The sequence below is a fragment of the Muntiacus reevesi genome, chromosome 8, assembly GCF_963930625.1.
Source record: "Muntiacus reevesi chromosome 8, mMunRee1.1, whole genome shotgun sequence".
NCBI classification, from domain to species: domain Eukaryota; kingdom Metazoa; phylum Chordata; class Mammalia; order Artiodactyla; family Cervidae; genus Muntiacus; species Muntiacus reevesi.
The window spans coordinates 51,573,284-51,598,982 of record NC_089256.1 but is presented as its reverse complement, the minus strand read 5'-3'; the positions used below and the strand labels follow the sequence as shown (position 1 = coordinate 51,598,982).

At 36.3% G+C, this 25,699-nt stretch overlaps 1 protein-coding gene and 1 long non-coding RNA gene across 4 annotated transcripts in view; one reads left to right on the top strand and one right to left on the bottom strand.

Annotated features, from left to right (window-relative positions):
* Positions 1-2,414: 2,414 nt before the first annotated feature.
* Positions 2,415-25,699, bottom strand: part of ATP13A3 (ATPase 13A3) — a 77,901-nt gene continuing 54,616 nt past the window's right edge. For 2 of the 3 annotated variants that reach the window (XM_065943056.1, XM_065943057.1), the window contains 6 exons: positions 24,904-25,081; positions 23,772-23,974; positions 18,859-18,947; positions 13,746-13,826; positions 11,841-11,930; positions 2,415-5,851 (listed from right to left, as the gene is read on the bottom strand). In XM_065943056.1, coding sequence (XP_065799128.1) covers positions 5,654-5,851; positions 11,841-11,930; positions 13,746-13,826; positions 18,859-18,947; positions 23,772-23,974; positions 24,904-25,081 — 839 coding nt within the window. In that variant the 3' untranslated portion in view covers positions 2,415-5,653. The remainder of the gene's footprint in view (positions 5,852-11,840; positions 11,931-13,745; positions 13,827-18,858; positions 18,948-23,771; positions 23,975-24,903; positions 25,082-25,699) is intronic. The other variant, XM_065943058.1, reaches the window with a different exon arrangement.
* LOC136173431 (uncharacterized) lies at positions 5,859-23,763 on the top strand. The gene is made up of 3 exons (XR_010664224.1): positions 5,859-10,368; positions 22,127-22,191; positions 23,294-23,763. It is a non-coding gene; the product is annotated as an uncharacterized lncRNA (long non-coding RNA).

The window sequence follows — 25,699 nt, the reverse complement described above, 5'->3', positions numbered from 1 at the left end:
ATGTATATATATACATATATATATATCCTTTCTTCCCTCAGAGCTACAATGTCAGCACTGTCACAGATCATCATTGGATGAATGTGTGGTCTGTGTTCTGGGCTATTTGATAATCCCTGTGCCAACACCACACTGAAATATAAAGCCTGAAAATATCCAGTGTTTTATCAAGTGTGAAGAAGTAGACATTCTCATACATTGGTGGGAATATAAATAATAGCAAACTTTGGGGAGGAAAACTTAGTTGTATCAGCCAAATTTTAAATATACATATTCTTTGTCCAATAGTTCCATTACTAAAAATACACGCTATGAAAATGCTCATTAAAGACATCTACACAAAAACTTATTTGCAGGATTGTAATAGGGGAAAAAAAGCCTAAATGGCCATCAATAGGGAAGTAGTCATTTAAATTACAGTACATACATCCATGCAATAGGATGCCTTACAGACTTTGAAAACAACGGATCTGAGCTGCAACTACTAACATAACTTTCTAAAATACACTGAATGATGTAAAACAAGGGCTGTGTAGCATATAACATGGGATTCTACACAAACATGTAGGATTTTTAAAAACATGAGCATATATATATATTTTTTCTAGAATACACCCAAGAAACTTTAGTATTCCCCCTTTGGGAGAGAAACTAGGAAAAAGGCGACTTCCTTACATACCTATGAGGTTGAAATTTTATCAAATGTGCTTAATGTTACTGTTAATTTTTTTTAATGCAAATATAAAGTAATATGGAAGGGAAAATAGCATTATTTAAGAAAAAAAGGAAAGAACATAGGTATTTAAAAATACTGGGAAAAGCCAGTGCCTGAACTGCAAAAGAATAAACATTAACTTCTAGAATTATTGACTGAAGTGGTACTGCAGAAATGGTCTTTCTTTTATCCTGGTTGGGAAAACCAGGAGAACCGACACTGGCAAGTGTAACATAAAAGGAACTGAAATCATTCAGCCTTTGATGTAGTCCAATGCAGGCAAAGCCCATTAAATGCTAAACTGACTGAAATCACCTTTTACGGCATATAGTCCTAAACCACAGGGAAAGCCACTGCCTGTGCCAGGTGTTGTGGGAGGCCAGTCTTCCCACTCAAATCAAGGGAAGCAACTCCAGAGCCCAAACCAGCTCCCCAAGCTGGCCGGGTATCTGTCATGCACATACCCGGCCACACCAAGTGAAAGGCCCCTTGCCCATCAAATGCCAGGAGCCAGCCCTGGAAGAGGTGCTGTGCACCAAAGCACAACTTCAAGTCAAACTCAGGAGAAACTTCCTTGGCCTGTTTCCCCAGGAAGATTTCCAAGAATTATCTCCAAGTTTCATTTTGCAGAGAGGACATCATAATTACCCAAGGAGGGAACACTGGGCACAGAAGTTGCAGACAGTGGAGGAACACTGAGTTCACTCATGGACAAACTGATGAGCTACTGAGAACTTTGAGCACTGGAGTAATGACAGCACTCGTTTCCAGTCCTTTGGATTTTGAATTCATGAAACAAGCAGGAAGTGGCAGCTTCTGGATCAAAGTCCCAGAACCCTGGCTTACAGGGTTTGGCCATTCAAAAGCACATTATCCACCTGAATGAGATATGCTTTTCTTCCTCCACACGGGGAGATTCCAAGGCTAGGGGACAGCAGGAATCTCCCTGTGCTTGGGGAGTAACTACAACCCCAACTTGGCACAGGGACAATCTCATTCAAACTCCTGGGACTCCCTCTGTCCTCCCCTGCAGTATACACCAGAGTAAGGCACCTGGAACTGATGGAGGGGGAAGAGGATGGAGAGACCAGCTCAACTGTGCCACCACCAGCAGCCTGTGGTGCAAGGGACAGGACCAACCCACACTGAATGGAAGGAACTTGGGCTCAAACTAGGTCTTACACCAGGCAACCATCCGCACGGCTCACAGCAGACACACAGCTCCTGCAGAACCTATGATACAAGGAAAGCCCTCCTACCCGAACACAAGGCCAGGTACATCCTGCCCTCTCTGGGATTCCTATGGTCAGTACTTAGTTCCAAGGTTTCCCACTCCATGGAGTGCTCTTTTCACATTCATGGGTGCCGCTTCACCTCAAGCTTTCCATGGCTTACATGGCATTAGCTTTTAGTTTAATCTTCCTAACTACTAATAAATTCTGAGTCCCTAGTCTTCTATTTCACCATTTCCCTCAGATCTCCTGATACTAACATTTGGCTCTACAATGCATCTGACTGATGGGTTACCATGGGCTAGTCACAGACATGTGATATGTGGAAAGCTGCATTGTTTTCTTGAAAAATTCAAAGTTAAAAAAAAGAAACGGGGGAAATATTAAATCCAGGAAAATAAATCCAGAGTGGGCAGTATTCATGTAACTGAAGAGCAAACAGATGTATATAGACACAGAAAAAAAGAAATGTTATAGCATTCATTTAAATCTTTATTTTGATCAGCTTCAATCAAAAAAAAATTCATAAAGTTATTTACAGTGCTGAATGTACAATTTGAATGTATGCTTTTTTGACATCAGGGTACCATTCTTGAGCAGCAATACAATTTTAAAAATATAAAGATGCAGTATCATTTCTGATATAAAGTTACTTAAAAAAATCCAAAGTCTTAGGGAATTCACAAATCATAACAGAAAGTAACTATTAATTTAATGTGCACATAATTACCAAATCTTAATGCATTAAAAATATGTGTAAATGCCCACAGACTGTACAAAAATTAACATTTTGTTAAAAGTTCCCAACCACCTCCCACCATAAATATACAAAAGTCTATTTTCAGATATGTCAAAACTGCATGCGTGAAATCTTAGAGTGTTTTCTAAAGCTGGAATTCTGCTCTTCTCTGCAGACTGGATCCATAGCCATTATGGGAACAGAGTACATAAACGCTAATATAACTTTCTTTCCATGCCTTTGAAACTGTGCAGTTATTTTCTTAAACATGGGAAACAAAATAAATAGTAAAAACTGCAACAGTTTTATTTAAATGCAAGTAGAATTTGGAAAGCTTTCCAATGTAGGGATTACAAAACTAATATAAAAAATTTTATTTTATTGTTGGCTTAGCCACTTTTTATTCAAGCATTATTTGCAGCATTGCTTTACAGCAGTTGGTGCTAAAAGTTACAAAACATATAGTTACCACTATTTATATTTGAGGGAGGGGAAAAAAAACTTTAAACAACCCTGAGGGAGACACACATTAAAAATCTTGTTATTTATTTAAAAAGTTAAAAAGTTACATATTATTTAACAATTACTTTTCTGGACATTTCTGTCCTTTAAGTATGTGCATAAATAAAATTTAAATCAGCAATATTTATTAATCTTAATACATCAAAATAATATATGTACAGATTTTAAAATTTAGATCTGTATACACTCAAATAATTTAATGTGAAATTCAGAATCGAAATTACTATGTAATGGTGACCTACAGAGAGAGGAAGACTATCTATGGCACTGAGCAGGACCCACACCTGAACTCACAGACATTCTTCAAATCACATTCTGGAAGCCATCAAATAACAACCTGGACAACCCACCTTGTCTATATTCAAATCTAACCTCCTACAAATGCTTTGTCTACCTACCTAAAAACCTCATTCCTCTGAAAACAATATGGGAAGATGTGATATAAAACCCTTATAAAATCTAAAAGTTAAAAAAGGGGGGAGGGTGTCAAAAATATAGCTCTTTTATGATCATGCTCTTAAGGATGTTAAATACAATCTAATAATTGGATTTTAAGCTGCTACTTAGCAATTAATTATATGCTTCAGTATTTAAATCAAAGGATACACTCATATGTATTGAAAGTGAATTGAATGTGGAAATTATAAAATGATTAAGAGAGTAACTATAGAAAAAAGTGCTAATTCACAGCTCAAGAGGTCTAAGATGCATAGCTTCATAGAATCATTCATGGAACAACTGTTCTTATCATCTAATGTGTATTAATATAGTATCATACTTTTTGATGGAAAACTTCAATTATATTTTTGTAAGAATCATCAGTGGCCATAGCAGTAACAGTGATCCTGAGTGTAACTTACATTTTTCTACAGTTACCAAACATCATCAGGTCTCTGCAGCATAAAAAATGAGAACCATGTGGTTCTACGGTTCTGGGTAACATGTGATCAAATTGGTAAATACGTATCAGGAAGAGAATGATCAGCTAGAAGCAGAAAGCACAAGCATGCTATTGGTCAAGGAAGAACAGAGGATAAGATCATACAGTCTTAGTAGTTTAGTAGCTACTTTACAGCAGTATCAGTTTTCCTGTTTATCAGAACTCTGGACTTTGCCAAACTACTGGATCTTACCTATAAAGACATTTTTAAATCACCTTAATTTTGTTTAGAATTTAAACACTAACCAGAAAAAACAGAAAGGTGAAAAACATGTTCCACATTTCTTTTGGCTCAATGAATGTTTTTTTTTTTTAAACTTCATTTTTTTTCTCCCAGAAATTTCCACAACCCAATATGTTCATTTGCAAACACCCAATCCAAAATAGGTATGCTCTGACCTCTGGCGCCACCTAATGGCATAAAACACACTCACCAGGTTCATACTGGTTTGAAAAACTAGCAGTCATTCAAAGCCGCTCGTTTTATAAGCCTCATTATTGGCAGGAGAGACCTACATCAAACCTTTAAAATTTTAAGAGGGAAAATTCTAACTCAAAAAACTAAAACATAAAAAACCAAAAGACAATTATCCTATGTCTTTAGGTAATGAGATGTAAATGAAAATAAAAAGGCATTTAAAATAATATAAAACCTGAGAGGGGGAAAAAACAGGTATGAAGGGATATTAGAAAGATAGATCTACATCTACTGCCAAAAGAAATAAGCTTTCTTCCTACTGAAAAATATCTAACAACATATAACTAAAGCAAATTACACTACTGACACCAGACGTAGCCCAAGATGCACTTAATAGCTTTGAGGGACATCTCAAGAAGGCAGTGAAGCACCTTGCTGATAGAAAAATAAAACCCAGGCAGTCTGTACAGAAAGTATAAAACCACAAATGGGAATTACCTGAGTTGTTCTATAAGCAACACCCTAAACTCACTCCTAACTCTAGGTTACCAAAGAGAACTGGTGTATATATACAAAGTTTTCTTTGGGAGAAATACTGAAATCAAATGAAAACAGGCTTTTAACCTATTTTCATTTGGAGGCTAATTAACACTCATTTATCAATCACAAATTTAGGGACTGTATATAAATGATGACTTTTTCCAAAAAGGGGGCTGTGAAAATAAATTTAAAGGCATAAACTAATAAGTCTTAGAAAATAATATCTAAACACCTTTCAGATACCAACTTTCTTCTCTACAATATAGAGTATCATTGAGGGTAACAAAGAAGCAAGTTCTGGAAATATAATATTTAGAGTTACTGAATGAAGGTATAGGACTTTATAGATAATTATTTAACTGGCAGGTCAATTTCTTTTTGGTTTTGAGTTTGTTTTTTTTTCTTTTAAAAAGCTCTCAAATCAGCTACTATATTGGAAGGGGTACAAATTGAAAGGGTGCCATTCTGACGCACAGGATCAGATAAAGTCCTACATTTACACTCTCCTCAATACTGCTACTAGAATACCACTGAGACTGATTCACTGCTAGGTTATGGTGATGATCTGACATGACCCATTCTCCTTTACTAAAGCTTTAGCTTCTGTTGTTGTTTGAGGTTTAGGTGGCCATTCCGGGTCAACCAAGAGCTCCTGAGCCAGATACATGTACTTGGCCTTTGGCATCTTCTTCCTACAGTTCAGGGCCCAAGACAAGCAGCATTTCCCCCACCAATCCAGTGACTCCTAAGAAGATAAACAAAAAAAAGGGACACCCAGCAAATTAAGAGCTGCTCTTTTTAACAATTTTGTTAAAGCATAGTTCATCACCACAGAAAAATAAGAGGAAATGACTTCTCAGTACAAGAAATACATGAAAAAAAATACACTCAAAAAAGTCAGCTTTCAATTAATTAGGAACATTATTTTTTTAAGAGTATTTTTTTTTCCAGTGGGTTCTGTCATACATTGATATGAATCAGCCATAGAGTTAAGAGTATATTTTTAAAATTATCTATGTAATTTACTTCATTTTATTTAGTTCTATGTTCCTATCTCCTCTTTTATGCATACACATTTTAAAAATAACTTGTATATCTGGAGCCTATGATTCCATTACACAAAACATCTAATGTATTGAGAATAACTTTAAACTATTCAGCAAGAGAAAAGATTGTTAATATGAAAGCCCCAAACTATCTTTTGGTGCAATTGCTTCTAGCAACTTAACCACCTGATCATTTTTGGAAGAAAACGGTGTAAAGATACCACTGCTACTGTTAGTATCACCTTTCAAAGTATTATTTAAATATTGTTAGGTCAAAATCAGAGCTTAGATTATGTTTAATGTCTCTCACTTCTTTTAAAACCACATTCTCATTAACATAAAACAAATTTATTTTATAGTGAACACCCTTGGTATTCCACAACTGGAAAGAGGTATAAAGCAAGTACTATTTCTTAGTATTATATCACTATAAAAAGCTCTGCTGTCACAGAAATCCTTCTGATCAATCCTAATGTTTTACTGAATGTGATCTTAGATAGTTCTTGGAGAATAAGAAAGCAGAGTTCCTGGTTACTGTACAAAAAAATGTAAATTCAATACAGGTCCTCAGAATTTGTCTTAATTGAAACTGGAAATAAAACCAAATAACTATACTGAGATATGTAGTTACATTCATCTCTGAAGAACAGTCAATTCTTAAATTACTTTGACTGTTTCTTCTACAAAGAAAATTTAAACCCTAGGTTGCTTTGTTTTGCCATCAACATATAACCCAGGCTACAACCAGGTGTAATCTCAACTGAAGTAAAGATGACCCTTGAGCAACATGGGCTTGAACCTGCGCAGGTCCACTTACATGTGAGTACAGTACTATGTGATCCATGATGCGGTGACTCTGAAGGTATGGAGGAGCCCCATTATCTGGGGGTTCTATAAATTATAAATTATATAAATCATGGCAGATTTTTGGCTGCGGGGAGGGTCAGCAACCCTAATCCTTGCCATATTCAAGAATCACCTGTAATCTCACAGAATGGAAACACAACCTAACTGACAAAGACATTCTAATGTTAACTCTCAAAATAGTTTCATGATCGAGAAAGACAAATTTGATGTAACACAGATCCTGAAACAATGGAGAACAGCAGAAATACTTTAAATGAAAACCTTTTAAAAATTTCTTCATGCTTTTACTCGGTAGGTCTCTAGGACCTACCACTCTCTCCTCCTTCAAAACTGGGGATGGGCACGTGGCAGAGCGCCAAGCACATAAGACACCACAAGAGAAGTGAAAGCCACTCAGTTGTGTCTGACTCTGCAACCCCATGAAATATACAGACACCATAACGACGTGCTTGTAAAGGCTTTCTAGTTTACTCTGTCAACAAAACATAGTAAACTGCACCATTACCAAGAGTTTAAAGGCAAAAACTGTGACCTGTCACGGGTAAGCTATATTAAATAAGTGGTGGGGTGGGTTACTGGGGATATAGATTTGAGGATTATTTATCTAGTAGCCTATCATAGCTAAAAATAGAGTTATTATCACCTTAAAGGAAATCCACAGGAAAGCATCTGCTTTAGAATACAGAAGAGACTAGACAGAGGATTCTTCAGTTGATCCAAAGAACAAATAATTCCTTTCCAGTACAGGCATATGCACGACATATTTAATCTAAAATTATGGTTCACCACTTGGACCTATCTTTTCCCCAAGATTTGTTCAAATTCTTCAATCTAACTGCAGAAAAAATAAAAAATCACTGTTCCTAAATCAATGTGAAAGCTGTCACTTTTTACTTTACAGCAAATGACATTGTTAAAGGATCACAGACAAGGGCAGATGATGAAGGAAGAGGGGGGGGACCAGAAACATATAGCCATTGTTGCCAGATGATCCAGCTAGGCTGAAAGCAATGCATAACAGGCTGAATTAAGGAAAGTCACAGTCAGGTGTATTCAAATGTAAGATACACACACATATAACACACACACACACAAATTAAATTAAATCCATCACTCCCCACCAGTAAAGTAAGGCAAGCAATACCATTTTAAACAAATTTCATTGCAAACAGAATCACAACTGAATAGTATTCTTTTTACATTAAAGTGTATGTTTTTTTAAAAAAAATCCCCATGTCCCTATTAAAAGCAGCATATACTTGTTATAATAAATTAAGTCCCATGGAACAATAGGGATTCCCCCCCCCCACCCGCACATTAGATTCATATTTTGTTCTTGAACTCTCACCTCCCCTAAACATTATACACAAAAATACACCATAAGCAAGCACAGACTTGTTAGTTTACAAACACAAGCATACCACAGATATCCTCAAACAATGTAATTCATTAGTGGAGAAAATAAAAGGTGCTACAGGCATTCCAAAATGAGAACTAAATCAAGGGAGAGAAGATGGTGGCGAGAGGACAAAGGCAAGCACTGTGCAAGGAGGGGAGAGCTGTGTCCCAGGGCTGAGTATGCACCAGGCCTCTCTAAACATCAAGGCCAAGTCTCTAAAGCAGAACACAGGAGCCCCAGTAACAGGATCCTGTGACTTGCTGCTGAAAGGAAAGGTTAAATAACCAAGTGTATCCCTGAGAGAAGGGAAAGCAGCTACTGCAGCCCAGCAGAGAAACCACAAAGAACTTTCAAAAAGTTAAAATTCTCCTGCTTCTTAGAAGACCAGTCCAAGTTGCTCATTCCAGACCCCCAATGCCAGCTTACTCCTAGCAGTGTCTTTTAGGAAATGTTTTCAGGGGTAGAAAGTAAAACATAAAGCTATGCTATGGGGAAAATGTTGTAATGGTACTGTGGTATTCATGTAAGTCTTTTTTCATACCAATCCTGAATATAAAACAAAGACAATCAGAATTAGCATTCTATCTAAATAAGCTCGAATAATATCCTAAGTGGCATAAAGACTATGGCTGACATCTGGATTATTTTCCCTCTAAAAGGAAAACAAAATCAGGACAAATTCTCAGGCATTATCAGCAGATGAAAGGTGGAGCTCAGGCATTTTGTGAATGTCCTTGCTTGAAAAGCACTGCCATTTTAAGAATCTTTTTTCCTTTCTTTTTCTTTTTGGTCAGAGAATAAGTATTAATATCTGGGGCCACGAAAGATCATTGTAGGAAAAAAAATACTTAGTTACATTAACGTTTTTAACTTTGATTATTTACAAATGGCTTACTTAACCATTTGATTCAATTTGATTTAACAGACATTTACTGAGGCCACTGAGCGTTAATAAGAAAAAAACTTATTAATATTTTATTAGCAATAAAAATATGGGAAATAAATGACTATTATATAAAAACCTTACCTGTATCTAAATTAGGTTAGCTGCATGAATGTTCAGTGGGAAAAAAAATATATATATATCTAAAACATCTACTATTAAATGACACCTAAAAGCTTATTTGGTTTTTCAAGAATTTTCAAGCCTCTGGAGCCTTTATGTTACAGGAATATTATGGTCCTGGACCCAGATAAAACTGAATTTGAATTCCAGTTCTAACAACATTTCTTCATCTGTGAAGACAGGAATATCTTTAATTTCTCTATCCTAATCTCTTAGGTGACTGTAACAATTAGAATTTACACAAAATACTTCCCAGTGTCTACCATAAAAAGTAGGTACTGAAACAGTAGCTATTGCTTATCTCCATTTTGTCACTTGACTGCTATGTTAGTTTGCATCTCTACAGCCCCATAACGTGAGGCAGTGTGGCACAGTGGAAAAGACATTCCTCTTGAAATTGGAAACCCTGGCTTCAACTCCCAGCTCTGCCACTCTCATAAGCTGCATAACCATGGCAAGCTGACTGAATGCTCTTTATGTATTAATGAAGTTAGAAATACCTTAAGATTGGAAGGATTTGTGTGTGTGTCGGGGGGTGGGGGGGGGCTGTAATTATTCCTCATTGAGTCTCACAGTAATCTGACTAACTGATGGGTCTCCAAGGGTTACAAATATGAACAGTGAGAGTAAACTACAAATGGAAGTGTCAGAAGATGTAAGCACAGCATTCTGTGCTAAGTTTCTAAGAACTCTCTTTACTAAAGCCAGTAATTTTAAAAATGCTTCCTTAAATCATGACCCTAGATAATGAAGGCCAAAACGTCTGTCTGCTCAGTGATGCTCAGAACTGGTGAACACGGGGGCCCGCTGGAGCCGCCTGCTCCAGACCACTCTGCTACCTCCACTCTGCCCCACAGCGCTTGAGGCACAGCTTCACATGAGAGGTATGAACTCCTACAAACGACGAGGACACCTACTCACTTATAATTTTTAGAAAACAGATATAATAAATGATAGAATTTTCTGCCACTTAATTTTGATTGAAAAGTGAGGAGGGCTTTCCAATTCAAATGGTTTAAAGGAGCTTTATGATACCCACTTTTGACTTAATCAGGGTATAGTTCCTCTTCAGAATCTGCATTTCCTGTTTAGATTAATAGTTGGAGATCTCTTTGGAAAAACTAAAAACTCAACAGAAATGTTTTCCTTGGCCAAGGCTTTGACAGTACAGACATTTTATACGAGGACTGATGACATGACACAGACTTAACCCTCTGAAGTAATGCAGTGAGATGACCAGGACAGAGGAGGTCTTGCTCAGGACTTGAGTCTCTAATACAGCGCTGGGCACACTACCGGGGACCACTGGGTATCACACTGTATTGAGAAAAAGAAGTGAAAGCAGATTCCAGATTCCTCACATCATACAAAACTATCCCTACCCATCATCGAGCATGGGAAGAGAAAAGGGTGCTCTATAGGACCTCTTACAAAGTGATCCTGTGATACTATTCTAGGCATCAAGCCTAATGAATTACCACAGCAAAGTGCAGAACACAGCTGCTCAGGTAAAAGAAGGCTAAAAATAGTGAGTGACCCATGCCAGGGAATCCTCTTGAATTCGGAAAGTGTCTGTGTGGCTTGGGATGAGTGAAAGGTTTAGAACTCATGTGTATAAACCGTACCTACAAATAGCAACGGGCAAAATGAGAGAGTGAGGCTTTATGTTGTCAAGTTCTCTGCATTCAGAAAGCTGGCTCAGTGCTGTGATTCAATGGTACTGGTTTAAAAAATAAGACTAACCTATATTTTCTATCAAGAATTTCAACATCCTAACACCAAAAAAAATTGGTTTTATTCTTCTGTTTCTCTTTCCTTTTTACCATAAAAACAGTAAAAAGTCCTAAACCATGGTTTGCATAAAAATGAGCACTCTCTCTGAAAATTTTTCTGAATGATGAGAGATTGGGGAAACCCAAAATTAAGGTATAGTAACTAACAAAGAATCAGAAATAATTCCTCAGAATTCTGACTTTTGAACACTCATCCAGGAAGAAACAATCTCCATTTCATAACTTTATTTACATCCATCTCATTTAGCTTCTAATGGGATTCTTCATAAAAACCAGAAACAAAATGAAAGCTAGACAGAAATGAAAAAATTAACTTTTACCACTGAGGACAAGACCTTCGCACACTGACACGAAAGAGATCAGAATGGAAAAGAGATTTAGAAATTTCTGAAGTCCTCAAACATCTGTAACAAATGCTTGCCATGAATTTTCTAGGATGTCTTACAAAAAAATGAAATTCCAGGCACAGAGGGAAAGGTTGAGCAACACACAACAGAATGCCATCCTACACAATGCAGAGTACACAACTGACATGAAGAACTGAGTAAGGGCTGATTTCCAACCTGTGGTGGCTGTGTGGTGGTGAAGCGATATTCTCCTTGTTTGTCTCGACTGAACACAACTTTCCAAAGGACCATGTCAAGGAAGAAATTCTGAGAGACAGTCCAGTGAGTTAAGCATTAAAAACAACTACATCATTCTTTATTAATGCACACATTTAAAAAAGCTCACACAATGCAGAAACATTAGTGAAAAACATGATTTGGTTTTCACACAGAGAATTTCAGTTAATATTGAAAAAGGATAAAGAATAACAACAGGACTTTTGTAACAAATATAAATCATCACAAAATTCTTGGTAAAATGGGGTCTCTAAATTTTCTACAGAATATGGCTTTTATATGAATCCTCAGGCCTTTCTCATATTAAAATAATGCTTTATAATCTGAATTAGTTTTTGTAACAATGAATTATTTATATTTAAATATAACTATGTGAGCATGATGAAAAATAATTCTTTTGATAGTGAGCAAGAATAAATCAATGGAGATTAGAAAGGATTCCCCCGAAATCTGTTTTTTAAAAATATTTTATCTTAAATAACATTTACATGAAAAGATAAACTACAGAAAAAGGAAAGCATTTAATATACATTATCTTAGATGTGCTTTCCATAAAATAGCAAAAATACATTAAACTGGGCAACCTAAAAAGATCAGTACCATAATATTACCAGGCTACCCACTATGGCCCCAATTTTAATACCAAGTCATTTTTTAGAAAGATAACAAATTAAACATAATTTCTAAGTCTACAACTATTATCTCTAAAATATACATATTTTCCACAAATACCTAATTTTAATTCAAAAGCCTACTCTATGAAACCCTTAACTTAAAAAATCACAACTGGAACTTCCCTGGTGGTCCAGTGGTTAAGAATCTGTCTGCCAATGGAGAGGACACAAGTTCAGTCCCTGGTCTGGGAAGATCTAAGCCCATGTACCTCAACTACTGAAGCCTGCAGGTTCTAGAACCTGTGCTTTGGAGCAAGAGAAGCTATCACAATCAGAAGCACATGCACCACAACTAGAAAAAGCCCACGTGCAACAATAAAGACCCAGCATGGCCAGAAATAAATTTTAAAAAAAAATCACAACTGTATCTCCTTCTTCATTTGATATACTTCTACTCTGAGTGAATTATAACAATAGTTCTGAGAAGAGACCAAATTTTATTAATAAGCAGCAAATGAGAACTTACTAGCTCCTTTTAGAAAAGCTGACCTAAAGGCAATCCTAGAGAATAACCAGATGGTATACAATGGATCAAAGAATACCTAAGACTTCCTCCTCCTAGGGAAACTTAAAAGTAAATACCAAGGCAGAAGTTCCAGCAATTGAATAAGTTTATAACAGTCATTATTTTATATTTTCAGTAAACTCTCTTACTATTCATGTTTACTATACTTCAAGGAGACAGCCCTGTCCCTCTCCTCCCTCGAATGAGAGGCTTTACTGTACATCACAGGACTCGGGTGGTACTCTGAGCTCATGGCCTCGGTTTACCAGTTTATGAGCCAAAAGAGCACCAATCTTCTCAATCACTAATTTTTTATTTCTAACTGCTTATTTATGACTGTACCTAAGTCATATCTCTCTTTTTTGGGGGCCACACTGCATGGCTTTCAGGATCCTAGTTCCTCGACTAGGGATCAAACCTGTGTCCTCCACAGTAAAAGTGTGGAGTCCTAATCACTGGACCACTAGGGAATTCCCTCATATCTCTTAATATGACTATTATTAGCTCATAGAAAAAGTGAGACAAGAAGGCTAAAAGAATTTAACTAGAGTGAAACAAACTCTTTGTGGATCTCCATAATGTTACCTATCCTTTTCCTGCATTACCATTAAATCACCGAGAATCGCAAAGCAAGGTAGCCATTTGATTATGTGAAGTGCTACTTACCTCTACTGCGATGGAAACAAAGGCATTGACAAGAACGATGATGAGCATAGTTATACGCCACGGATATGGCACACACACTATCTGTAAGACAAAAGTCAATATAGTGTGTAGTTGATATAATAACATTATATCATAATTTCCAAATTTGTTTAATTCCTCTTATATACCAAATACTTTCACATATACTATCTACTCAATCCTCAACAACGCCACAAGGCAGATACTACATCCACTTTTCAGTTGATAACATGTAAAGTGAAGTAACTAAATGCTTAATATATACATTAAACAGCTGAACTTGAGACAATTCCTATTCAAATTCTACTAGATTATGAAATTCTAACATGTCCTTATTTTTTTAAAAAAATCCTATCTTTAAACAGTGAAGTAGACACTGATCTAACAATGAGGTAATACTCAAACTCTATACTGTTTAAAGCAAATTCATAAAAAAGAACTATCAGTTCAGTTCAGTCGCTCAGTCGTGTTTGACTCTGTGACCCCACAGACTGTAGCACACCAGGCTTCGCTGTCCATCACCAACTCCAGGAGCTTGCTCAAACTCATGCTCATTGACTTGCTGATGCCATCTAACCATCTCACCCTCTGTCGTCCCCTTCTCCCCCTGCCTTCAATCTTTCCTGCCATCAGGGTCTTTTCTAAAGACTCAGTTCTTCACATCAGGTGGCCAAAATATTGGAGCTTCAGCTTCAGCATCGGTGCTTCCAATGAATATTCAGGACTGATTTCCTTTAGGATTGACTGATTCAATCTGCTTCCTGTCCTAGGGCCTCTCAAGAGTCTTCTCCAACACCACAGTTCAAAAGCATCAATTCTTCGGCACTCAGCTCTCTTTATAGTCCAATTCTGACATCCATACATGACTAATGGAAAAACCATAGCTTTGACTAGATAGACCTTTGTTGGTAAAGTAGTGTCTCTGCTTTTTAACATGCTGTCTAAGTTTGTCATAGCTTTTCTTCCAAGGAGCAAGTGTCTTTTAATTTCAAGGCTGCAGTCACCATCTGCACTGACTTTGAAGCCCAAGAAAATAAAATCTTTCACTGTTTCCATTGTTTCCCTATCTACTTGCCATGAAGTGATGGGACCAAATGCCATGATCTTTGTTTTTTGAATGTTGACTTTTAAGTCAGCTTTTTCACTCACCTCTTTCACTTTCATCAAGAGGCTCTTTAGTTCCTCTTCGCTTTCTGACATAAGGGTGGTTGTCATCTGCATACCTGAGGTTATTGATATTTCTCCCTGCAATCTTGATTCCAGCTTGTGCTTCATTCAGCCTGGCATTTCACATGATGTACTCTGTATGTAAGTTAAAGAAGCAGGGTGACAATATACAGCCTTGACATATTCCTTTCCTGATTTGGAACCAGTCTGTTGTTCCCTGTCTGGTTCTAACTATTGCTTCTTGACCTGCATACAGATTTCTCAGGAGACAGGTAAGGTGTTATGGTATTCCCATCTCTTTAAGAATTTTCCACAGTTAGTTGTGATCCACACAATCTAAGGCTTTGGTGTTGTCAATAAAGCAGAAGTAAATGTTTTCTGGAATTCTCTTGCTTTTTCTATGCTCCAACAGATGTTGGCAATTTGACCTCTGGTTCCTCTGCCTTTTCTAAATCCAGCTTGAACATCTGGAAGTTCTTGTTTCAAGTACTGTTGAAGCCTGGCTTGGAGAATTTTGAGCATTACTTTACTAGAGTGTGAGATGAGTGCAATTATGTGGTAGTTTGAACATTCTTCGGCATTGCCTTTCTTTGGGACTGGAATGAAAACTGATCTTTTCCAGTCCTGTGGCCACTGCTGAGTTTTCCAAATTTGCTGGCATATTAACTGCAGCACTTTCACAGTATCATCTTTTAAGATCTGAAATAACTCAACTGGAACTCCAGCACCTCCACTAGCTTTGTTTGTAGTGATACTTCCTAAGGCCCACTTGACATCACATTCCAGAATGTTGGCTCTAGGTGAGTGATCACACCATCGTGGTTATATCGGTCATCAAGATCTTTTTTGCATAGTTCTTCTATGTATTCTTGTCACCTCTTCTTAATCTCTTCTGCTTCTGTTAGGTCCATACCATTTCTGTCCTTTATTGTGCCCATCTTTGCACGAAATGTTCCCTGGGTATCTCTAATTTTCTTGAAGAGATCTCTAGTCTTTTCCATTCTATTGCTTTCCTCTCTCTTTGCACTGATCACTGAGGAAGGCTTTCTTATCTCTCCTTGCTGTTGTTTGGAATTCTGCATTCAGATAGATGTATCTTTCCTTTTCTCTTTCGCATTTCACTTCTCTTCTTTCCTCACAAATAGCGTTTTGCCTTTTTACATTTCTTTTTCTTGGGGATGGTTTTGACCACTGCTTCCTGCACAATGGCATGAACCTCTGTCCATAGTTCTTCAGGCACTCGATCAGATCTAATCCCTTGAATCTATTTGTCACTTCCCCTGTAAAATCGTAAGGGATCTGATTTAGGTCATACCTGAATGGTCTAGTGGTTTTCCCTACTTTCTTCAATTTAGGTCTGAATTTGGCAATAAGGAGCTCCCCTTTCTTCAATTTAGGTCTGAATTTGGCAATAAGGAGCTCCCCGTCTTGTTTTTGCTGACTGTATAGAGCTGCTCCATTTTCGGCTGCAAAGAACAGAATCAATCTGATTTCGGTGTTGGCCAACACGTGATGTTCATGTGTACAGTTGTCTCTTGTGTTGCTGGAAGAGGGTATCTGCAATGACCAGTCTGATCTCTTGGCAAAACTCTGTTAGCCTTTGCCCTACTTCATTTTACACTCCAAGGCCAAACTTGTCTGTTACTCCAGGTATCTCTTGACTCCCTTCTTCTGCATTCCAGTCCCCTATGATGAAAAGGACATCTTTTTTTTGGTGTTAGTTCTAGACGGTCTTGTATGTCTTCAAAGAACCGTTTAACTTCAGTTTCTTCAGCATTAGCGGTTGGGGCATGGACTTGGATTATTCTGATACTAAATGGTTTGCCCTGGAAACGAACAGAGATCATTCTGTCATTTTTGAGATTGCACTAAGTACTGCATTTTGGACTCTTTGGTTGACTATGACGGCTACTCCAATTCTTCCAAGGCCTTCTTGCCCATAGTAGTAGATATAATGGTCAAATGAATTAAATTCACCCATTCCAGTCCATTTCAGTTCACTGATTCCTAAAATGCTGATGTTCACTCTTACCATCTCCTATTTAATCACTTCCAATTTACCTTGATTCATGGATCTAACATATGCAATATTGTTCCTTTATAGCATCAGACTTTACTTCCATCACCAGTCACATGCACAACTGGACGTTGTTTTTGCTTTGGATCCGTCTCTTCTTTCTTTCTGGAGCTAATTTCTCCACTCTTCTCCAGTAGCATACTGGGTACCTACCGACCTGGGGAGTTCATCTTTCAGTATCATATCTTTTTGCCTTTTCATACTGTTCATGGGGTTCTCAAGGCAAAAATACTGAAGTGGTTTGCCATTCCCTCTCCAGCGGACCATGTTTTGTCAGTAAGACTATAAACTGCCAAATTATCCAGAGTCCAGTAATGTTTATAAAAATTCAGATCCTAGATATCCTTGCCATCCTTTGACCAAGAAATTCTACCACTGACATTGACTTCTAAATATGTCTTTCTTAATGAAGTAGAAGTATGCAAGAATCTGCAAATACGGCACTGTTTATAATAGCAAAACAGCAGAGACAACCTAAATATCCACTAAAGGAATTAGTTAAAATATAGAAAAGTCAATGAAATAAAGCTCATCCATAAAGTTCATTTAAGTTTTATATCCAAACCTGTCAATAACATCAAGAAAAGAAAACTAAGTCTGATTTCACTCATGCAACCAAAAGCAAAAATCCTGAAGAAAATTGTAATAAACTAAATTGAGCAGATATAAAAAAGAATACATCATGACCAAACTGGGGTTATTCTACAAATGCAGTACTGGTTCAACATTTGAATATCAGTCAACTGTAATTCCCATTCTTCTGGGAGAAACACTATGTGATCATTTCAATAGCTGTAGAACAAGCATTAGATAAAATTAAATATTTATGTCACCAACACCATACAAGTAAGCTTCCTCAACCTGGTAAAAAGTATATACCAGAAACCTATAGCCCATAATATATCCAACGGTGAAATACTAGGAACGCTCCCCATAGAAATAAGGACATTACTATCACACCAACATTCATGTTGTTAACGAACATGAAAAATACATAGAAGACATAAGGACTGAAATGTGAGAAACAAAAAAAAGTCACTATTTATAAATGATAAGTGTCTAAAACAAAATCCAAGAGAATCTAAAAATACAAGAATAAAATCTGACAAAGCTGACAGATATGAGATGAATGTCTAAATAACTGCACTGATTCACCAGCATAAAAGGATCGCACAATGTAATTTTAAACAGATACGTATCAGAGGAACAAACCCCGTAATACTACATGAATAAATCTAATAAAAACTTGTATAAAAACCTTTATAGAAAAAGATATTCTGAAGAAGTAAGGGAGGGCCTCCCCTCAATTTTTGATAAACCCAGTGTAATTCTAATAAAAATTCCAAAAGGGCTTTTCCTGGTACTTGACAAACTACACTTAAAATTTATATGGAGGAAGAAAAGCCCAGGAACAGCCAAAAAGATCATGATGAACAACAATGTGAGGTGAGGATACAGATCCTACCCAACCATGTATCAAAATTACTTACAAAGTCACATGACATCTTTATACCCATTAGACAAATGTTGGCAATGATGTGGGACAAAAGCTCTCAAACAGTGGTACAAACACTTTGAAAAGCAACTGGGACTTTAGAAAGCTGAAGAGGGCATGCTCAAAATTATCCTAGAGCACACCAGAAGAAATAAACACAGCCAGTTTAGTCTCTCTCCCCAGTAACATAAGCGCGACGGAGGGGGATAAATCTTAAGCCCTAGCAATCACCCAGCACTCTCATCTGCTGTGTAACAATAATGTGTCATCTTCCCCTACCATCTTATTAACCACTGCTATCCCAGATCTTATCATTTTTCAGACAACCAGTAATAACTGATGCGCTTAAACCTTACCTGAAGAACCTGGTCAATAGAGTCAACTGGATGCAACATGATGAATAATATGAAAGCATACAACATAACCACAGACACAACAAAAAAATCTGGAAAAGAAAGTAAAACAATTAAATTAGGGAGCTCTTTTAAGTAAAAAGGCATATAATAACAACTGGTATAGTGTCAATCCTAAATTTGATTTGAATACTTCTATTTAAGTGGATGAAGTATATAAAATGTGTGCTATATATTTCCTAGAATAGATAGATTATACAGGCCCAAAGGATTTATTTATGTAATGTGAAAATAATCAAGATTTATAAAAAAAAAAATAAGGGATGAACCTTTACGGACATTTATTTGTATTTATCACAGATAGCCACTTTATAAGATAATCAAGCCAATCTATAATTCACAAACAGGAGACCAGACTGTTTAGGGCAAAATGAGATTATTATTTAAAACTATATGCAAAGACAATTATTGTTGACTGTAAAAATGCTGGTAATATTTATCATCAGTATTAATTATAATCCTAAATAGAAGCATTCTAAATTGAATGTAAGTATATTTCTATATCTATACTTACATTTCTATACTCTATACTTAAGTGAATCCCACTTTTTCATTAATCTCCTCCATGAAAATACTTCCACAGAAAACACTAGCCAAAACCCAGGAATTGCTTGATCTGCTACTTTAAGTGCGGGCTAACCCTGTGGCTTGCTGTTGTAGGCAGAGATGGTAAATTTCATCCATCAGCACTCTGTATCACTTTCCTAACTCAAAAACAAAAAACTCTCTGCTTATGACAGTTTTGTTAACTATACATACATACTTTCACATGCACATAAAAGCACACCCTTATGTAACAAGCTAGGAGCGGGTTCAGAGATAATCTCAATTATATTGGCAGATTCCAACCTTTCCCTCCGTTTTTCCTTGGTCTGGATATTTATTTCTAAGTTCCTATTTGAGGTCACCTTCAAACTCAAACTTTACTATGACCACATATAATCAAAATCTTATTTTGAAGTCTTCAGATTGAGTAAAGAAGTTTAATATCCTATTTACAGACTGTAAATGAGGGGGGGATTCAATATTTTTAAATGTGGGAGACATTTGTAAACATGAAATTTGTTAATGTCAGTTGAAAACTATAGGCAACTTATTCTATAGAAACAATTCTGTTTTATACATAGTTTCTTGCTGTAAATATATAAATATTTATTTACTGTTCTAGCACTTAGGTTGAAAGTTGTGTTACCAATCATGCCATAAGTGAGGAATCTTTTCGCTAGAAGGCTCTGACCAACAGGGTGAAAAATTTGGAACCCATTTAAGATAAAAGAAGGAATTTTTTCTAGATTTTTTTTAACCAAACTTCTACTAAATTCCAAACAGGAAATACAACATTCTATTCAATAAATGTAGCAACAAAAGTAATACATGTTACACAGCCATTCAAATATTTATATAGTCAGTTAAAGAAAAAGTGTTTGGAAAGTTGCCAGCTGTTGAGTACATGAACATATACAAAAACACAGACTAAATCAGAAAGAGAACTGGGGAGAAAAAAAGGTCCGAATATAAATGCCAGAGAGAGACACAGAAACAGCCCATAATTAATCTTTTTCAAATCCTACTGCATTTTTACAATGATACGCAAAAACAGATTTTCAATCTAGTTCTCACACATTACCAGAAAAAAAAAATTTTTTTTTACTCAAGCTGAAAAAACTTCTTACATCTACTTCAACAATATTCTCAAATTCTCATCTTTCTTTCTCCTATAACCACTACCCTTGATCACACCTCTAAAAATCTGCCAAGATTTCCATCTGAAGGAGAAAATAAATAATTGAATCCTTCCTTTGTTTAGCCAGGGGAGAAAAAGAGGCACTGTTCAAAGGAATTTGACAGGGGTGGCAGATGGCTGGCAGATCTGTGTAATAACCTAAATGGAAAAATGAATACAAATTTCAACCAAGAATGGAAAAATCAGGCGTTCATTTTGTAGAGGTATGAGTTTCTAGGAGACTGTGCTCTCAGCTCCTGGCATCTCCTGGCACGGTCAGTGATTCCTTAGTAAATCCTACAAAGTGCAAGGAATACACTTCACTAGAAGACAGCTATCAAACTCTGTATTGGTGGTAATCGGTAGCTGAGAGAATATTCCACAAGTTAAAGGTTTAGATTCTGTTTCAGATACTGCCACAAGGCTATGTGAACATCAGCAAGTCATTCATAGTTAAATTTTTAGCTATAAAATGGGGATATGGTGAGGTTCTTATAGGAAAGAGTAGATTTATTATTCATATGTCCCAGCCTTGGCATCACGGAACTGTTGTTAGTATCAGTTCCTTTTGATGGAATACGGCATCAAAATAAGGAACCATAAAGGATTTCCTTCATATTTACCTTAGTAAGTAACTCAAAAATAAAAACCTATATAGAGTAAATAGATCCAAAATACTTGTCCATGGCTCTGACATATACCTCTTGCTCCTTCTTCAAAAATACCAACCAGGATTGTCTGACCTATAACCACAAATTTCAAGTCTTTTTATTCCTAATCCTTCCTTCCTTACCCAGTTACTTGTCTTTAAAAGGCCACCTTATCCTTCAGAGCCCCTAGGAATCTGCTCCAACCAATTCAGGCAAGGAAAAAACACACAGGCCTGAACAGGAGACACACTGGCAAGTCAGTAATAATGCCTTCAAAAACTGAAAAAGAACTGGATTTCAGAAGCAGTAAATTATAGGGATCAAATTTTTAAAAGTGTAGCAAAAATTGAAGCCAGATCCCAAGAAATCACATCTAGTTAAAAGAGAGTGTTAGAACTACATCCGTGTGATCATGGTCCTTGAAATGACAGCATAGTCAAACACGAAACTATAACTAGGCTGAGCTAACATCAAAAATAAGTAACCAGACTGAAATTAGGTTTTACTTAGAATCAAACTGAACCACTAGAAGTGAGCAAAAAACTCTATAAAGCCTTACATGCCTAAGATTAAGGTTAATTCTTGAAGAAAACCACTTCAAGATAGACTGAATATATTATACTATTTAGATATCGAGAACAGCAAGTAGCAGGCCCCAGTGAAGACCTGTTTTCTGTATTCTAGAAAAGGAAAGGCTAATGTCCACTCTAGGAAAGCCTTAACCTTTCCCCTACTCTTCTCCATCTATATTTACAGTTTACATTGTATATCACTTTATACAGTAATACTTTATTTCTGTCATTTCTTACTTTCTTCTCTACTTTTCTTTACTTACCAGTATCAACTACATTCCAAGATCAGGGGACTTCAATCACAGACAGACAAGATGTGAAAATCAGCAAAGTATGTATTAATATATGTTGACTTTCTTGTTTCTATTACATTTTCCAGGAGGCATGTTTTATGACAGTATGCACTTCTGTAACTACTGACAGAAACGCACAAGCTGCTAATAGTAAGGACAAAGGTTTTGTGTCTACATTTCTACTAAAATATAATTTTTAACATACATTAAAAAAAAAAAGTATGGCCATCAACAATTGAGTTTATTTAAATCAATTTGAAGTTAAATGGGAATACAAAACATTTAAGCCTTTAATTTTTTTTGAAGTTTCCCATAATAATAGAAAAGATGCATTTGAAAATAGGCATCTAATATCTAATAGGGTGGACTTACTTAGATCTCTAAAATGAACTTTCCTGGTGTGACTATCTTGCTTATTACCAACTAGTTTTGCTCTTTGATAGATGTTTTAGCTGCCCTTGGGCATGCTCAGTACTTCCTTGAAATTTTAAGATACTCAACTAAAGATAAAATATATCAACCGTAAGTTTGACAAGTTCATCTTACAATAATGTAACTTTAGTTATGAAGTTCTCTTAAAAAGTACAGTGATACATCTTCTATGCAAGGCCTTTTGTCCTCAATGGTTTTAATATGATTTTCAATAATATAGTCTTCATTGGTTAAGATGAGAAATATCAGTCCACTTTTTAAGAAAAAAAGTAAAAACAAATTTCAATTATTACTGGCATTTAAATTTTTGAACAGTCTTACCTGCTTAAAATATAAATAAAGCCTGCCCTACGAACCAGAGGGTAGAAGTAAAGACTAAATAAGACAATGTATGTGAATATGCTTTGTAAACGCTACATGAGACAGAGATGTGCATAGTAATCCCTCCTATGAGACACCAAAAGCTGAGACCTAACACTGCGCCAACCAGAACACTGGGACTTCCTTACAGCAAGAGAATAACTACTATTCACCCCAAGACACTGCAAAAGTCTAAAGTCCTATATGAAAAAAAAATAAAAAATTAACGTTGTTTGGTATATTAATTACTGCAGTTTCAATTTCTTAAAACCAGCAACTTACATAAGGTGAATGGTTTTTTTCCCCCAAAACCCTAACTGTGATCAATCAAAATGCTGTCTCTTACAGCCACAGGCAAACAAGTTTTCATAGGCACAAGCCTTCATTCTACTGGCCCCTTCTGTGGCAGATGTAAAGGTAACAGAAATGGAGAGCTCGAGGTGAATACTGGCTGAAACGGTGTCAAAAATGAGGAAAGAGCTGGTGCTATGCAGACCACCCGGGAGGAAAGTATAATACCCACTGTTCCAAGTGAGGAGCCTCTGTTCTTGCTTCTAATTCTAACTTTGCAATGGGCTGTAAAAATAAAAGTTGGAGTCAGAGGAATAGGATGTGAAAACCAGGAATATTTAGAACTGCTGACTTTAATTTTAAACCTAGGGTAGCAGCTATCATGAGAATAAAACAAGAGAGTAAACATCTAAATCGCTAGGTTCATTCTATTTGTGAAGATCTATTTGTTTTGAAAGGACAGTTTTAACTATACTCCTGCATTACTTTTGAAGAAGGGAAGCAAGATGGAAATCACAGTAAATACCAGACTTACAATTCTTGTAGCAAGGTTGCCTGAAGGGTTTTCCTTTTGAAAAGGCAATTGCCACTATGAGGTACTGAAAACTGGAGATAAAAAATACTGTGGTATTTTCATAATTTTCTATGTTATGTTTATCAGGATTGGTTTCATCATTCAAATGTGAAGAGTTCCCATCTAGGCTTCCTGTTGTATTAATTCCTGTTGTATTAAAAGCACTACAACACACAAAAAAACCCTTGTATTAGTAAACATAGTATCTATGTCCAAAGGAAACCAATTTTTCTTTCTAGTCACATTCCAGTCAATTTAAAAAATTAGACGAAAGAAACTTCATTAATTAATAAGCCCCTCATTTTTAATAAACCCTTTCCCCACTCTTAATTTGCAGAGTACTTCTAGCAAGGGGCTTCCCCAGGGGCGCTAGTGGTGAAGAATCCGCCTGCCAATGCAGGAGAAGCAGGTTTGATCCCTGGGTTAGGAAGATGTTCTGGAGGATAAAGTGGCAACCCACTCCAATATTCTTGCCTGGAGAATTCCATGAACAGAGAGCTTGGCAGGCTACAGTCCACAGGGTCCCAAAGCGTTGGACACAACTGAGCAACTGAGCACGCACTTTCAGCATAGTAAAGGTAGAGAGACTTTAAGTTTACCTATGTGTAATTAATTTTAAAAATGTTATAATTTGTGAACTGGAAAACATTCAGCTCATAAACAAATAAAAGGTCCACTTAATACTTTTACTCAAATTTTTTAAGTTTCAAAATATCATTTCCCAAAGTGAGGGTAGAAAATTTAGACACATAGACATTCTGAGTTTAGAAGAGACCCTAGTAATTCATTTCACTTCTCTCATTTTACACATAAGGAAAGCAAGGCTCAGTAGCAACTTAAGAAACTGGTCCAGTGCTTCCATCTGGGTCATGATTATTAGGACCTGGCCTGACCATCTTCCAAGAGATAAAGTCAAATGCAAGTCAAATTATTTAAATGTGTAATCAAGCTGCATGCAATTTTTACATAAATTTAAACATATTATTACATGCACATACATTGCTGTTGTTGTTCAGTCGTTAGCTGAGTCATCTCCGACTCTTTGCAACCCCATATACTCTACACTTTCTTTTTAATGGATTGACCAACTTACTCTGAATACGGATGTGATTCTTTATACCAAGTCTGCTGCTTGACCCAAAAAAACCCCAAAGACTGAAATCCAATGGAAATGATAATCTGAGACAAAACGGAGAAGAGAAGGGCTCCAGATATAAGACCTGAAGGTGGTCTTTGTGCCACAAGTTCCTTCCAGGCTGGATTTAAACTCACTACATTGAGAAGAAAGAGAGGAAAGGTTTGTATCTAAATTAATTTGTTATTATAAAATACATATTCAGATTCACTTAGGAACTTAAAAAAACTGTTTTTCTCTAACAAATCTTTAACATGAAAAATCTCCAAAAACCAACCCAGATGCCATACATGTTTATGTAATCTGTAAAAGTGAACAATTTAGGCTTTTTCAAGAAATGGCTCAGGAGTACTTTTTAGTCTACTAAAAGTCAAAGTAAACACCAGTACAAGTAAAAAGCATACTAAATATAAGCACATATCATCACCACCCTTATATGTTTAACTAGGAATTTATTTCTGAATCTTTAATTGTAAACCTACAGTTAAAATAATACATATTTCTTCCTCTTAAGAAGACATTAACAAAGGTTTGAAACTATATAAACATAACAGTAACATTAAAAAAAGACTTTGATCACTTATTAATGTGGGGGCTGCCAAGTTTCTCCACCATAATATTTCTATTTTTCTCTTTGTAATTAATAAGTAACTTGTAGAAGGATGCTAAGACTGTGTAAAAAATCCTGTTTCTTATTGACTTCCATTCACTAGTTTCAGCATTCACTAAAGACTCAAATTCAGTGGTTCGCAAC